The sequence below is a fragment of the Malus domestica genome, chromosome 12 (assembly GCF_042453785.1).
Source record: "Malus domestica chromosome 12, GDT2T_hap1".
NCBI lineage: Eukaryota > Viridiplantae > Streptophyta > Magnoliopsida > Rosales > Rosaceae > Malus > Malus domestica.
In genome coordinates, this window is record NC_091672.1 from 17,711,390 (window position 1) to 17,726,941 (window position 15,552).

At 36.5% G+C, this 15,552-nt stretch overlaps 1 protein-coding gene and 1 long non-coding RNA gene across 5 annotated transcripts; one reads left to right on the top strand and one right to left on the bottom strand.

Annotated features, from left to right (window-relative positions):
* Window positions 1-984: 984 nt before the first annotated feature.
* Window positions 985-8,392, bottom strand: LOC103450050 (ethylene-insensitive protein 2.1-like). 2 transcript variants are annotated; one of them, XM_008389366.4, is made up of 8 exons: window positions 8,193-8,392; window positions 6,846-7,596; window positions 6,413-6,499; window positions 6,162-6,272; window positions 5,869-6,081; window positions 4,981-5,175; window positions 2,179-4,893; window positions 985-1,590 (listed from the first exon to the last, which is right to left on the bottom strand). In XM_008389366.4, exons 2-8 carry the CDS (start codon window positions 7,092-7,094, stop codon window positions 1,219-1,221), a joined length of 3,942 nt encoding a protein of 1,313 aa, XP_008387588.2. In that variant the 5' UTR covers window positions 7,095-7,596; window positions 8,193-8,392; the 3' UTR covers window positions 985-1,218. The 2 variants fall into 2 exon arrangements, with proteins under 2 accessions (XP_008387588.2, XP_008387589.2); XM_008389367.4 differs by having other exon boundaries at window positions 7,970-8,355.
* Window positions 8,393-10,566: 2,174 nt separating this feature from the next.
* Window positions 10,567-14,449, top strand: LOC114820232 (uncharacterized). Of its 3 annotated transcripts, XR_011574332.1 has the most exons (6): window positions 10,567-10,839; window positions 10,932-10,994; window positions 12,358-12,419; window positions 13,420-13,524; window positions 13,771-14,095; window positions 14,282-14,449. It is a non-coding gene; the product is annotated as an uncharacterized lncRNA (long non-coding RNA). The 3 variants fall into 3 exon arrangements; XR_011574333.1 differs by lacking the exon at window positions 14,282-14,449 and having other exon boundaries at window positions 14,046-14,274; XR_003767708.2 differs by lacking the exons at window positions 12,358-12,419; window positions 13,420-13,524; window positions 13,771-14,095; window positions 14,282-14,449 and adding an exon at window positions 11,394-12,328.
* The last annotated feature ends 1,103 nt before the right edge of the window (window positions 14,450-15,552 follow it).

The following is a 15,552-nucleotide window of genomic DNA, read 5'->3' on the forward strand; positions in this document are numbered from 1 at the left end:
TTTTCTACTCTTATTTAGTTTGTTCATTAGTTTTGTTTGATTTATTCCATTTGATTAACAAAAAAATAAAGAGAAAAGTGTCGGAGTAAAAAAAAAACGGTTATATTTCTCTTTAGGCTACGTTTGGTGTGCGGAAAAGAGTTGAGGACTAAAAAACTGCTGTCTTCCCCATATTTAGAAAGTCTGGACTTGAAAAAAAAAATGACTTCCCCACCAACAGGTGAAAAAGTGAATACTACTGCTCCCCTTGTATTCACTTTCCTTCCCCAAGGGAAACAAAAATAAAATGCACTAATTGATATCTTTTTATGATAAAAATGTTCCCGTTGACAATTTAAAATTCACATTATATCTCAAAAAAGTGATATTTCCCACCAACTTTCTCAACGTTACAAAATACTGACGAAATAATTTTGTATTTCCCTTCCCCTAAGAAAAGACGGAAAATCATTTCCCATGAATTCATTTCGGCATACCAAATATTCCTCTTCCCAAAATCCTTTCCCGAATTGATAAAAGATGGGATGGTCTGGTTGGTGACTACAACTACATTATATGGGACACAGCCGAATCGACTCACTAGCACAAACACCCGTACATACAAGCGATACTCTGAGGAGGAATACAAACTCGGAACTTTACATGCCGATATTAAATGCTCCTAACCAACTGAACTACCAATCTCACGCTCCACAACTTGATAATTTAGGGCACAAAATTAAGGAGACGAGTGACCAAAATGGTCTAAATACTCAAAATCGAAGTATTTTCCTGCCAAAGTTGTTAACTGGCGGATTAGTATTTGCATTCATGTTCATTTGTTTCATGTCAGCAGCACCTTGGATTACATCCCATCCCCATAACTTCCTGCAATGGAAGGAGAGACGAACGAAAAACCCCTGGCGTTTTCGAATTTCAATCTTATCGGAAAAAGTAACAGATGCAAGCAAGCAGGCAAAGTAACTCAAAATATGCAACAACCAATTTTCAACCTTCCACCCATTTTCTTTGATAATGCTGCAATTACAGATCCAGCAATTCTTACCTATGTATATGTTAAAATACTAGGAAATACAAATTGCAGCGACGGCTTTGATACAGTGAGAGAAACTGTCTTAACTGAGCGTTTCGATCCAGAAGATTAGCCGTTTTCCAGAATCAAACAGCTCGATAGCCCAGTTGAGACATACTGTGTCTGTGTATGAAACTGAGAGTTATTTACCCATAAGGAGCAGATGTCAGAGACTTGCCCGAACCAGGACCCTCATGAGTGCCAACAGTTTTGTTGGATAATCTACGCTTGTAGCGTTTGAGGACAGATGCCAGATTTTCTTTTCCCTTCGGGAAAGCTACATCACCAGCTGCTGTCCCTGTTCGGCCCTTTCGAGAATTGATTGCAATCTCCACATCCTTGATTATGTCTAGAAGCGTTACTGCCGTTGTGCATTTTCCCCTGGCTGGTTTCGCAGGAGGAGGTATTCCATTAGAAAATGACAGACTCGATTGCAGCTGGTGTGCCGTGGGAACTTCAAGGCAGATGCATGGTGACATTGGAGAACGAGGCTTTGAAAATGCCGAATCAATAATCCCCTAGAATTAACAAGATACAGAGCCAGTAACACTACTGATTAAGAAGCTTTGGAAATAAATATACATTTGAAGTTAATCTGCTTTTATACAGAAGTAGCATTAGTGCAATGCAAGGAGAGAAACTCCAGTACAATTCACCAAATATACAAAACTCATGTATTTCACCATGCTAATCATGTATAATCCTCCTCTCGCACTAAGCAGCAATAAACAAACCTTATAAGAAGCCTACAATGTAGTATACAAAGCAGTCAAAGTTCAACGTCCAAAAGAAAAGTTTTTACATTGATTAGACCAAAAAAAGAGTAAATAGGGCTCAGGTTATGGAAATGTTGTTGTGCTCAAACAAAGATTTGTCCGACGTAGCTTTTGAAATTGGAAGATCTGTTCCACAAAGATTCTAAGTTGTGTTCAAGGCATGTTTCTACAGCGGCTTGAGGAGTGTCAGAACCAATTCAGTCCATTTAGGGTTTACTTAATTTAATTTATTCTAGGATTTCTATTCATGCTGTGGTTTGATTTCATTTTTGTTATTGCAAAATTTGAGACACGAATGTAGTTTATTAGACAGAGATTTTAATTGTTTACCTGAAGTCGGTTGAGGACGTAGGTATATTTCCCCCATAGCTCTGGCCGGCTTTCCATAAGTGACAAATCAAGAATGCGATGGATACACCAAACCCCAAAGCTTACTACCAAATCTTCCTTCCATATACAACCATCCCCACAATGTGGAACTGAGGAAATCATAATATAACTCGAATCATTATTCTTCAATGCTGAAGCAGACTCCGTATCTGAAGAACAGTACTGAAGCTCGCCCACTTGACCTGTTTGATTTATCACTCTAGTTTCAGCTTCATAACGAAATTTCTCCTTTGCAGCCACACGATCAATTAGATCCTCATCAACCCCATCATTCTGTGTAAACAACCAGTCCGACCCTTCCAATTTCAAAAGCTTCACAATGCAATGCCTGAAAGACTGAAGAAGCTTGGCCTCTGAATATGCAACTGAAGTAGTTTCTTGATTTACTGAACCTACCCTATTACCAATTCCACTACCAATAGTACGACTAGTATCAGCCACACCAAACTGCTCAAAAGGCTGTCTAGACCAGAGTGAACCAGCGTTAAAAGTAGAACTCTGTTGTGATGACAGAGAATTGTAGACATTTGGAGAGAGTTCATCAAAAGCCAAAGGAGCTCTTGTTCGTGCCCCAGAATTTGAATAAAAGGATGATTCATAACCAGCCATCCCAGCAGATGATCCATACCCGAGAGGACTTTCCCAGTTAGCATTTTTATCAGGCATGTAAAGCTCCCGGTGAATGTCTGGTAAACTATGGTATTTCTTTGCATTGGCTGGACTTACCACATTCTCAACAATTCCAGAAGAGCATGGATCATAATACGGTCTTTCAGATTGCATTGGACTATTTCTAGATACTGTAAAGTTCTGAAAATTGGAGGCCTGACCAGATCCTAACCCATTTTGCAACTTCTGCCCCATGGTAAATGCAAGTGAATCTCTGTAGTTTCCAGCACCCAACGAAGAACCGGACTTTAGGATTGATGGCTCCATTTGACCGTTCAAGTTATCAAAATTTTTTTCCTTTGACAATCGATTGAGATATGATGCAATCTGATAACCATGTACTGTAGCTGGCTGGTAATCCCAACTCTCAGAAGTTGGGATACTGCGCATACTTGGATAGCGCTTCCCACCACTCTCAGAAGTTGGGATACTGCACACACTTGAATAGTGCCTCTCATCAGAGTCAATAATACTACGGCTTGAACTTTGTACATAGGCATCTAACAACTGCATGTGGCTGGGCAACAATGGGGAAGATCCCCTTTGGACCGCATATGACTCTAAACTGCTTTGAACCCTATGCTGCTTTGCAGAGTCATATAAACTTGAGTTGATAAGAGAATCAGATCCTCTGCCTCCTAGAGATGGAAAGTATCCCAAAGATTCTTTTGCATCAGTATCAACTTTCAGCGAGGAGGACACCGCCTTTGAATCTGATCCCAACAAAAGGTCCAGCTTCTTAGCCTTTGCGTCTTGAATTACATTCCCATGGAAATCATACAGTTGTCCCCAAAATTCATCAAGCATAGTAGCTAGTTGACGTCTTGCAGAACGCCCCAACCCTGCTAATCTTGAAAGGCTTCCTGCACTGCTCCCCAAATCATCACCTTTTCCACTTAGACTCCTAAAGGATCCTGATCCCTCGGAGGCCAATGGTGCAGTGCTCCCAGAAACCCCTTTTGATAATTCTTCAGGCTCCCAGTTATCTCCCTCATCGTCATCTTTTTCAGTTGGTAAGTCTCCTTCAACTCCTTCAACTTCAACTGTCTTCTCAATTTCTGTTGACTTGACCTTCAGTGCACTGGTGTCCTCCAATGTGACATCAGAAACATCATTAACGACAGTTGCGACTGGAACTGACTCCACTGCAAATGTGGATCCCTCCATGCAGCTTTTAGGGGAGCTAGGAAAGGTAATATGAGAATTACTATTCTCCGCTACAGTTGTTTGGTTAAGTTCCTGATCAGCCTCCACGATAGTGTCAGGCAGATCAAGATCAAAATTTGCAACTTCTGAATCAGCATCCAACCCAAATGATGGTGATGGTTCATGGTTCTGGACACTTGCCTCTCTCTGATACTGAGGTCCAGCTATATTACTCTCCTCTTCATTTTTCAACAAATCTGATGTACCCTTCAGTTCCCAGTTCCACACCTGAGCCTCTAGTCGGACACTCGCAGATTTTAATGGGGTAGCTGCCAGCCAAATCATCAAACAAAATGATGCACAAGCAGTGAGGAATAGTGACATACTACTACCACTGTTCGACCTCAAGATACCACCCCATTCACTATTCCCAAAAATCATTTCTACTACAAATATAACTTTCAATCCAAGCATCCCAATAAGCGTAATCAGGGATAAGAATTCAACAAATTGAGAAATTTTATGGACGCCCATTCTTGGTCTTGAAGCAGCAATTCGAAAAATAGGGATCACAGAAGGTGGCAGTAGCAGAGCTGCCAAAACTTGTGTGAATATAAGCAGTTGATACATTCCTTCAGCTCCCGAACTCCAAACAAAATAAAGGGCTGGAACAATGGCAATAATTCTGATTGTAGCACAATGAAGCCAACCAGGAAGGTCCACTTTCAAAAATTCATTCAGGACTACTTCCCCACCCAGACTCCAGCTTAATGTTGTAATTTGATTTGACAGAACGAGAACCAGTAAGAAGGAAGCCGGCACTATTGGACCCCAAAAGACCTGCATAATTTCAGAAAAGGATTTAATTGGCTCAGAATGGTGCATGATATTGCAGGATTAAATTGGCTCAGGGGAAGAAAGTGTAACCTGTTCCATTAGTGACATTGCATCCTGAAACGTAAGAACAAGCCCTGAACTTGCCTCTGGACTGTAGAATAAATTTTCTGCTGAGGTCATAAGGACATAATTCACCATATAAATACCACTGAAGATGCATATGATGGCAACTAAATGGTTATGACACAAAGCACCCTTGGGAACAGTTGCCTGCTGCTGATATTGCTGAAAAATTAGAAAATTGGAGTTTTAGAGACCGTCACTGCAAATTAATTATCATATGAACAATTTTCAAGTAGTTAACAGACACGAGTGATGCAAGTGTATTAGTTGAAGCACAAATTAAAATTGATTGCTTTTTGGCTCCCTAGTCGAGCAAGAGAATATCAATCTCCCGTTAATGGAACTTTTTCCTTTCTACTTATGAAAGAAGTATGAGCATGTGTAACTCGGCGGTCTCCAACAACCTCCAATGACAATCGAAAATGGCACCATTTGTCTTTAATTGCATTATTTTGTAAGGAAGTTCTTTCAAGTGAAGGGAATAGATGACTCAGCAGCATGTCCTAGGAAAGTAATCTTGAAAAACAAGAAAAAGATGGACACTGCATATCCATGCATTAAATGTATATCTAAATAAGTCAACTGTTGAAAACCATTATACATCCAACACACGGGAGAAACATTTGCTACCAATTTGAATTAAACCAAAATTTCCCATATGAAACAATCTGCATCTGCAATGAGCAATTGTGTAAAACCAAATATGCACAGACAAAACAGCATACAACAAAAGAATCAATGTGTGTATACATAACAAGATACAGATGCTTGCACAAGCTCATATCCAGCAATATCTGCATGGATGTGAACGTAAATGCAGAGACCGAAACAGGGGAGAATGAGAAGTACAGATACCTGCACAATAGAAGAATGAAAATACAGACTGTGAGGCATTATGCTGGCTCCAAGAAGGCTCATCAGTGCAAATGCACTCTCCCCACTCAGCTTTGTTAGCATCCCATTCATGGAATGGGGCATTTCTGGTTGACTGATAATTACTCCAAGAACAAAGGAAAGGAGTATAAATCCTGTAACATATATGCATACAACCTTCACCTTGCAAGTTTCCTGGAATATGGATACTCCATCGTCATTGTAAACATTATTGCAAATGCGACAGAGGAATAAATGCAAGTAACAGAAATTACCAGGAAGGTGGAAAAAAGAGGGTATAGAACGGCATTAACAGCAGTCAAAAAGACACAAGTGAACAAGTCCCAACCAAACAGAAGATTAAGCCCATGTGCAATGCCGAGGACCTGGTAAAATTAGTGCAATCATACGTTACGAGAATTGTTAACAATAATACAGATCATAACTTAATGCAACACCTACAGCAGCTACCACATAGTTTTGACAAATTGGAGGTGGGGTAAGTTGGTCATGATAGAGAAATTACCATGGTTAGGTCTGACAGGATCGCAGAAACCTCAGTTTGAATTCCTAAGGATATGCAAGTGCCTTTGTCATACTCCTCACTGCATATCTTTTGACATTAACAAAATTTAAGAAAGAGAAAGGAGATGTTAACACTTGTCGACTTAACATAAAAAGAAAATGTCATACTCCTCACTGCATATCCTATGCGTACATAATTGTCTGAACAAAGGAGAAACAGAGACAGAGGGAGAAACACAGACAGAGAGATCAAAAAACCAACTGCATAGCCAATCAAATAACGAGATGCAACTATAAAAGTTATCCTGGTTAGGACGCAGCTCAAAAGCATGATTGCAAACAGAGTATATGCATAAGTAATAGCGCCTCCACCAATACCACTTATAAGAAGAATTATGCATTAAAAAAAAACCCTTAAATGAGAAAAATGATACCTGTGCAAGATCTCTTCCTGTGACTACACCAATCCGAGCTGACAGATAGTGACATAAAATAGCTGCCAAATTGAAAATAAGCATCAATGCTGCAAGTTCAGATCCAAAACAGGCACCTGCTTCAGCAGTTGCTGCCCACTTTCCAGGGTCAATATATCCAACTGAAATCAGAAGCACAGGTCCAACAACAGGAATCAACCGCTGTAGAACACCCGGTATAATGTTAGCATTAGGATTGGCGGATTCCATAGCTATCAACTCTAGGAGAAACCAAATTTCCAGTCCAATGGATTACGGATGGCCTTCCTGAACTACTCTGCAAAACTAGACTCACAAACCGAGGCAGCAGGAGAGAAAAAAGCACTAGCACCAACTTAATATGCCACAATACATGAACCCAATCTACTGTCTTTGGAGGACATAAATAGGTAAAGAAAGTGCAACAAATGAAGATCCAGATAAGTAGCGCAGGCTATTCTAATACAGTTGCGGAGATCAAACCTAACTTTTCCAAATGGCTACTACATTATCATTAAACCACATCCAATTGGTTTCCATTGCATGGTAAACTTTAGCCCACTAAATTTTCTATTCATATCCTGAGAATAAACAAGAGTGTCCATACAATCCTCGCGAAACTTCGAGCCAATTACTATAATTACAGAGCAAAATTAACAGACGGTCTCAACTCCATCCATGGAACGAACTTCAACCGCTCCAATCATTCGGTACTCTGCCTTTGGCATCAATCCTGATCCACAAAATCACATTAGTTTGATGCACCAAAGAAAAGGGCTGGTATCAAAATCAAAGCATCTTCACAACCTATTTGTATGACTAATTCACATTTGATGACATCATATGCACCAAAACAATTCATCTCCAAAACATGCTTATCTTCCAAAAATAAAATGGTCAATCGAAAAAACTAAAACAGAACAACAAAAACAACCTTAACAAGAATCTAAGAGCAACCAATCAAACTCCAACTCAACATATTCAAGCAGAAATGCAAAAACCCAGCTCCAAACCCATGTCAGATCCTTCCCCTACATTAGAAAACAAAACCAAACATAAACAGAATCAACATGGCACATACAAGTCCCAAAACAATAATAACTCACAGTTGAAAGACATCCCAAAACCCTAGAATCCCAGTACGCTGAGAAGGACATCAGAATCCATTGCCATGGATCTGAGGCACCAAGACAAGCAAAACCCAGAAGCCATGTACACAAAAATCGAGGAAGACGATACAATCAATTGATCAATCAAAGTACAAAACCACAGAAAGTTGGGGCCTTTGGCTCATGAGTTTTTAGGGTTTTCGAAATGCTATAGCTTTACCTCAACCTTCCTCTGTGAGCCTTCCCTTTCACTTATAATGTTCTGTTTCAGTTTCTCTTCCAATCTCTATCTCCTAATCTAAAGTCCTACACAGGCAGTAGATCTCAGAGGACTTCGAAGAGACCCACAAAGCTTTTATATTTTATGTAGATAATCTTGTACTGGATATATATATATATATATAGAGAGAGAGAGAGAGAGAGAGAGAGAGAGAGAGAGAGAGAGAGAGAGCTATTGGTGGGGTTTCAAGGCCATCTTGATTCTTGAAGAGAGAGAAAGGAAGACAGATGGTGAAAGTGAGGTATTGAGGAAAAGAATTTCACAAAATGTGTCTTTTTTTTCTAATAAAGATGACAAAACATAAAACATAAAAAAAATCAAAAGTTCCTAATAACAGTTTCTACTTTTCTGTATCATGTGTTACCTCCTATTTTCCTCTTTTGTTTTTTATTAAAAAAAAATCAATTAATAATTTCCTCACGATAGTTCAACTTGTCGGAAATCGAAAAAACTCACAAATATATTTGAGGAGAAGTAGACAAATGGCCATCTCGGTTCTTGTTTTTTTGATTCATGTGAGTTGAATATCAGAGTGCGCAACGAACAAGATTAACAAAATAATAAGAATATTATTAAACTAACTGAGAATGCCGAAACGACTACAAAACTCTAAGAGACTACATTGTGAATAACTTTTTTTCATCTATGAGCTACAAAACATCATATATATATATAGAACTAACCTAACCCTAATAAGCAAGAAAACGAAACCCTAATACTAACGGGCTAAACCCAAATTCAAATAACAAAATAATCATAAATTCCAACATCCCCCATCAAACTTATAGTGATACACATCATAAGTTTGCCAACAAGCAGATGCTGATACAAGTTCCGTTAGGCAGACAAGACAAGACAAGCTTCATTAGGCGGACACGACAAGGCAAGTTTCGTTAGACGGACACAACAAGGCAAGCTCTGTTAGGCGAACAAGACAAGGCAAGCTCCTTTTTTTCTCCTTTTTTCTTTTTCTTTTTTTCCTTTTTTTTTTTTTTTTTTGTTTTCTGGTGGGCGTGATGGCGAGTTTGATGCAGGTTGTTGGGTTCAACAAATCTAATCAGGTGGGCTTGGTAAGCATAGCGACAGATGTGCAGCAGCAGGTCAATGAGCGAAGCATCTGGAGTCAGGGATGGCAGCAGGTACAGCAGCGGTGCGAGACAAAGGTGTAGCAATGGTGTGGTGGATTGGTCAGATCGACTGGTCGAGTTGGGGTTGTAGGTAGGCAACAAGGTGTGGGTACGATGTGGGTCTGGTTCATGGTGCAACAGCATGCAAGTTAGAAACAGCGGTGGTGGCGGGTGGTCGTCGAGCAACAACGGTGGTGGATGGTTCTGCAGATCAGCACGTGTGGATGGTGATGCAGGTTTGTGGCGGTTGTTTCGAGTGTAGAAGAAGACGATGACGTGATGCAACAAACAGATTCAATTTTTTTTTCTTTTTTTTTTTTAAGCAACAAAACCCTAACTAGGGCACCACGACAAACCACAACGAAGAAGAGGAACGTGACAAGACAAACAAACTAGCTACCAAGAATTGATTCAATCCTGAATGATCAAACCTGCTTTGATACCAAGTTGAATATCAAAATGCACAACGAACAAGACTAACAAAATAATAAGAATATTATTAAACTAACTGAAAATGTCGAAACGGCTACAAAACCCTAAGAGACTACATTGTGAATAACTTTTTTTTCATCTACGAGCTACAAAACATCATATATATAGAGAACTAACATAATCCTAATAAACAAGAAAACAAAACTCTAATACTAATAGGCTAAGCTCAAATTCAAATAACAAAATAATCCTAAATTCCAACAATGTGTGTTACCTTCATATATTTATTCAAGTAGATATTTGTATTACAAGTAACTAACATTTTGTGATTTTTTTAAGAGACAATATGGAGTAGTTAATAAGAATTTTCATACTAGTGCCAAGAGGAGATATTCATCAATTCATTTTGTGTAACTTTCAAGGGGTCGGACACGTTACAAGGTTTGGACACAAAAACATATGTTTTCTACAAACATCCAACCATGCAATTTATTTTCACTAGTTTCTTTTAAGTTATTTAATTTGCACATAGTTTCAAAATTATACATATACTAAAACCCAAACTCGGGTGCACTGTTTTTCACTGTTTGTGAACAGTAAAATGACGGAAATGCCCTCCAATTTTTTTCCAACCAGCAGTATCTTTTAGCTTTTTCTACAGTACAATGACGATTCTGCCCTTGGAAACCACGCGTCTGTCAACAGTGGTTCTTCCGCTCCATTTCTACTCTGCCTTTTCTTTGGGTTCCCTTCTCTCTCTATCACCATTTTCAGCTTTTCCTTATTTTGGAGCCTAGGTTTTTTCTCTCTCCCACGCCTTTGTTGTTCTCGCTATCCGTCCTTCGCGTCTTTGTCTCGCCGATTATTCAAGGCCGTTTTCTTCTCGGAAAACTAACGATCTCTGGTGAGTTTTTTGCAGTTCTTGCCATGTCTAATTTCAATTTTTTTTCGTTGTTTGGGTGTGGCTTTGCGATGCGGTTTGATTTTTGGTTTCAGGAAAAGTTATCGATGCGATCTAAGGCTTTTTGGTGAGTATTCTGCTTTTCTGATTGTATGTTGTTTGATTGTTTTTTCGTGCTTTGGGTCTGCCTTTCTGATCTGCTTTCATATTTGGTTTCAGCAAAAGAAGTTGTTTGAATTTTGGCCTTTCTGTCTGCAACCTTGCAAGCTGTTTGCGATCAAGGTATTTAACTTTTTTTTTTTTTTTTGGTGTTGGTTCTTTCTTCTATGATGCTTTGTTTGATTGGTCAGAAAATGAAATAAATAAATTATGAGATTTAAACTGAATTATGCTTTATTTAATTAAATCTTTGGTTTTGTTGGGTTGTCATTGTTTGCCCTGTTCTAAACTTATATGTCTTGGGTTGCCAATTTTTTTCGGTTGTCATTTTTTCCTTTTATTTTCTGCTGGAAGCACTATTATATTCATGCTAATTTTGATGAAAAGGAAATGTGTGTTTAATTGAAGGATTAAATATGTATGAAGCAGGACATATGTATGAAGCAGGACATAGTATGCTATAATACATTTTCCCTTTTATTCTCTGTTTCTTCGTATTTCATACGATTTGGGTTTGGGCAGATCAATCCTGCAAACCGCTTCAATAACATGTCTTGGAACTCAATTGGCCAGTATCAGCGCAGCCTCCATATTCTTGGTAATACACCAGAACCAATCATCTCATGGCTTGAAAAGGATGGAAAGACTAATCCAGGGCAATCACATAGCATTAACTCATCAGACATAATCAACGTTTGGAAATGCTTTGTCTTATTTTTTTATTTTTTTATTTGGTTAAAAATTCAAACTTATCTTTATATTTATTAGTATCTTGATTTCCTTGACAATTCAAGCATATCTTTTTTGTGTTTCTTTTTTTTTTTGGGTGTTTAATTTTATTTGAATTTCTTAATTTGTTCAAAGGATGCTTTGGTTAGTGGCCATCTTATTTAATGATTTTTTTTTCTTTTGGTTTTTTAGCACCAATGGTATTGGTGAATGGTGAAGAGGTTTGTATGGGTTCATATATCTTAAACATGTAGTGAGAAGTGAGGGTTTTGTTTTAGTATTTTAGATAATTTGAGGAACATGTAGATACTATGATTTGTGGTTGCTTTCTTAAACCATGATAAAGCAGTCCATGTAATTTTAACATAGATATAATTTTTTATCTAATGCATGAGTATATGAAATGTTAATACGATAATATATTGGGCAACACTATGTGATTTAAAATGCAAAGAGAGACAATGAACCATGTTTGATATTTTGTTTGTGTTGGTTGTTTTAAATTTGAGCTTTTTTGAGTTGGATTTATGTGTTTTGTTTAAGATATCATTTTTGGTTTATGAATGGTTTGCCAGTGCGAAAGTTTGCATATTTTTTATGGTTGGATTCATGGGTTTTCTTAAGCTTTGAAGTTCTTAGTTTTTATCAAGAAATTTAATCTGGGTTTCATTTATTTGTGAAACTAGCACTTTTTTGTGAAGATTTTCAGTAAATGATTGCTTATTTGGCCTTAAATTTGATCTCTTTAAATTTCCAGGTTGTTCTAGACTTTGTCAACAGTGCAGAGTTGTCTTCGGCAGAGCTCGATAGCAACTCTAGGTCAGTCTGAATTGCCAGTAGATATGATTTTTCTTTAATTTATTCATCTTCTTTCGAATTTATGTGCAAATATTTTTGAAGCCCAAGTGATTCAAAAGTTCAAATTTATTTGTAAAGTATAAGTGTGGGTGTGGACACCCAATATGACTTTTACATGGTGTTGCTATCTTCTATTTGACAGAATTATATTGGGGACTGTCTAAATTTTGGTTTTAGCTGCAGATGAAGCGAAATCAAAAGGTTATAAATTAGAGGTATAATTTAATTATTATATTTGATGCATCATTTGATTAAATGAATACAGTAGGAACATTGATTTGACGTATGTGCTTTCGTATGGAAAACTGAATTTTGTGTGTTTATAAGTGTGTATATACTCAATATTTATTTTAATTACAATGGAATTGACTGAAAATTATGGAGAATTAGTGTAAGTTTACACACATAAAGAAATAGAATGAAAATTTAAGTAAAGAAAAATTAGAATGTAATACATAATATCTTTGTTTGTGTGTGTGTGTGTGTGTGTAAGGGATTGATGACTAAATGTGCTACGTGAAGAGATTGCTTATTTCGTTAGTTAAGGGCAGCACTTGATAGAAGCATGACCAAACCCAGGTAAGATTCACATTTTGGTTGCCTTCCTATCCTTATTTTTTGTATTTTTCACTTAGCTCTATGTTGTTAACTGCAAATTTTGGTATTTTGTTCCCTTTAGTTTTATATGCTAATTATTGTTCTACGAATTGTATTCTTCAGTTAATTAATGATTAACTAGAATGTCCCAAAAAAATAAAAAAAATAAAAAAAATCAAGCATTACAATGTTCGGGATGATAATTTACATCCAATATGATCATTAGCCAGTCGAGAACCTAATTTGGGAATTGGATTTTAAAGTTTTAATAGTTTTGTTGTGTGTAAATTTCTTGCTTTGCCTACCAAGAATCTAAAAACTAAAGGCTTAGTTATTTCCTCAAATGGTTTTCAATTTGTTGTAGGTAAACAAGAGCTACTGGACTATTATGCACAGGGGAATGGAAGGAAAGTAAAAATTCAAGCTTTTAATACAAATTGGAAATTGAGCGACACTAAACAAACGATAGGTAAAACTGACAACTACTTTCTTTCCGTTTAAATATAAATCAATTGATTAAGTCTGTGTTTTAAAATGAAGTTTCAATTGTTTCCAAATTCTAACAACGATCTCATATGCTTTAAGATAATCTATTTAGAGTTTTGATCCACTTTTAATTACGCAGAATTTCAATTTTTTTTTCCATATAAAGTTTCCATTTTTCTTGAGTACGAGAAGAAGCTTTAATTTGGGTTTACAATTTTTCCCTTTGTAGATTTTCAAAGTAGGACCAAGCTTTCAAAAGGCACTTCAAGTTCTGGAATTATTATTATTATTATTATTATTATTATTATTATTTTGGATATGCTTTTGTTATATCAGGTTCTAAATTGCGCATACCATTTCTTTAAATTAAAGAAAATTAAGCACGATCTTGCTTATATACATATTGTTATTTTAAGAAACAATTTTGTTTGTCTTTTCTATAATAAGAACATTAATTTACTTTTTGGGTTTCGTTCTTAACTGATTTCTGAATTTATGCCCAAGTCTAATCTACTCCAAAGACAGGCTGAGCAAAAGGAGGAACGTTTAAGCAGGTATGTGTACTATGTGTTTTATTCCTTCTTAACTTCATTGTTGGTTTCTGTACTATTTTTCTGTGTCTAAAAATTTTAAATAAATATGATCTTTTCACTATTGATTGTCATTCCAAGTTTTTTCCACAGAAAATAAAATAACAAATAAATATTTTGTTTCCCTTCTTCTACTTTGTTCTTTTGCAGCAAAACAAGCATGATTTTGTTGGCACTGCTTATTTAGTGAAGCAACGGTTTCATATTGTGAACTGTTTTGCGTGTTTATCACTTTATTCTTTATGGTTTCAATTTCCTAAATGAAGTTTGACATGTATGGAATTTCACAATTTACAACCATAAACTTCATTTCTCCCATGGACACCTTTTTTGTTCCTTATTGTTGATAGAGTTGTAAATAAATTTGCACATGTATGTACATAGTATTGTCTACTGTATATACATATATATATATATATAATTTTTTTTTAGAATTTCTATGTGTTATACAATATTCATTCCCGCAGCAACGCGCGGGCATCCTTGCTAGTTCTTAACTATAGATCTATACGAGACCCGATATAGAATCCACATTAATCAATATTGTGATTCGCAACTAGCAATTGTCAATATACACGTGGAAAATAGATGTCAGCATTTACTTTCTTAAGAATCAAAATACTACATGTTTTTTCTTTTATCTGTATTGCTTTAATCATTCATTTAGAAACTCAGTGTTAGAAAGATCATCGTCGCACGTGATTTTTTGGTACAATTAGGGCTGAAGCTTAAGACCATCTTTAAGGGAAATGTCAAATATGTCAAATAAGATTAAAAGACATTTAAGTGTTCTCCAATGGATAAGTCATGTATGATGTGGTATGTGAGTAATTTAACTCCTTACTTTCTAGCTGCATTTTTTGACAGCAAACAAAGAAAGAGTCAAATATATTTAATTTAATTTTTAATGTATGGATCCCATTAACAATCAATAGAATAAAAACTAAAACTAATTTTGATTATTTTTTAATAGTTAATGTAACTCTAGGCCCAATAAAATAATAACGTAAATATTTGACACATCCATTGGAAAAGAAGAGAATTTAGCATTTGTATTCAATTTGCCACATCAACCATCAAATAAAATTTTGACATCTCTTTTAGAGATGCTCTAATAACAAATTTAACCACAATCCCATTTACGTATCGAAGACCAACTCCTATGGTTGGATTAAAACTCAGAACATAAGTTTTAAGTTTGCTCAAAGCTTCTCCAATCATTGGGCTAAAAAAAGGTTTTGGGCTACAAATGATTTTTTGGCCAAATTTAACCCAAAAATGAGCCAAAATACAGTTAGTAAAACTGTCAACCACTTGTTAAAAGACCAACGGCTATTTATTTTTCTTGGACGGCCCACGTGGTTGGACCGTTGGTTTAAGCCAACAGTCTAGATTCATTTTTTTTATAAATAAAACTATAA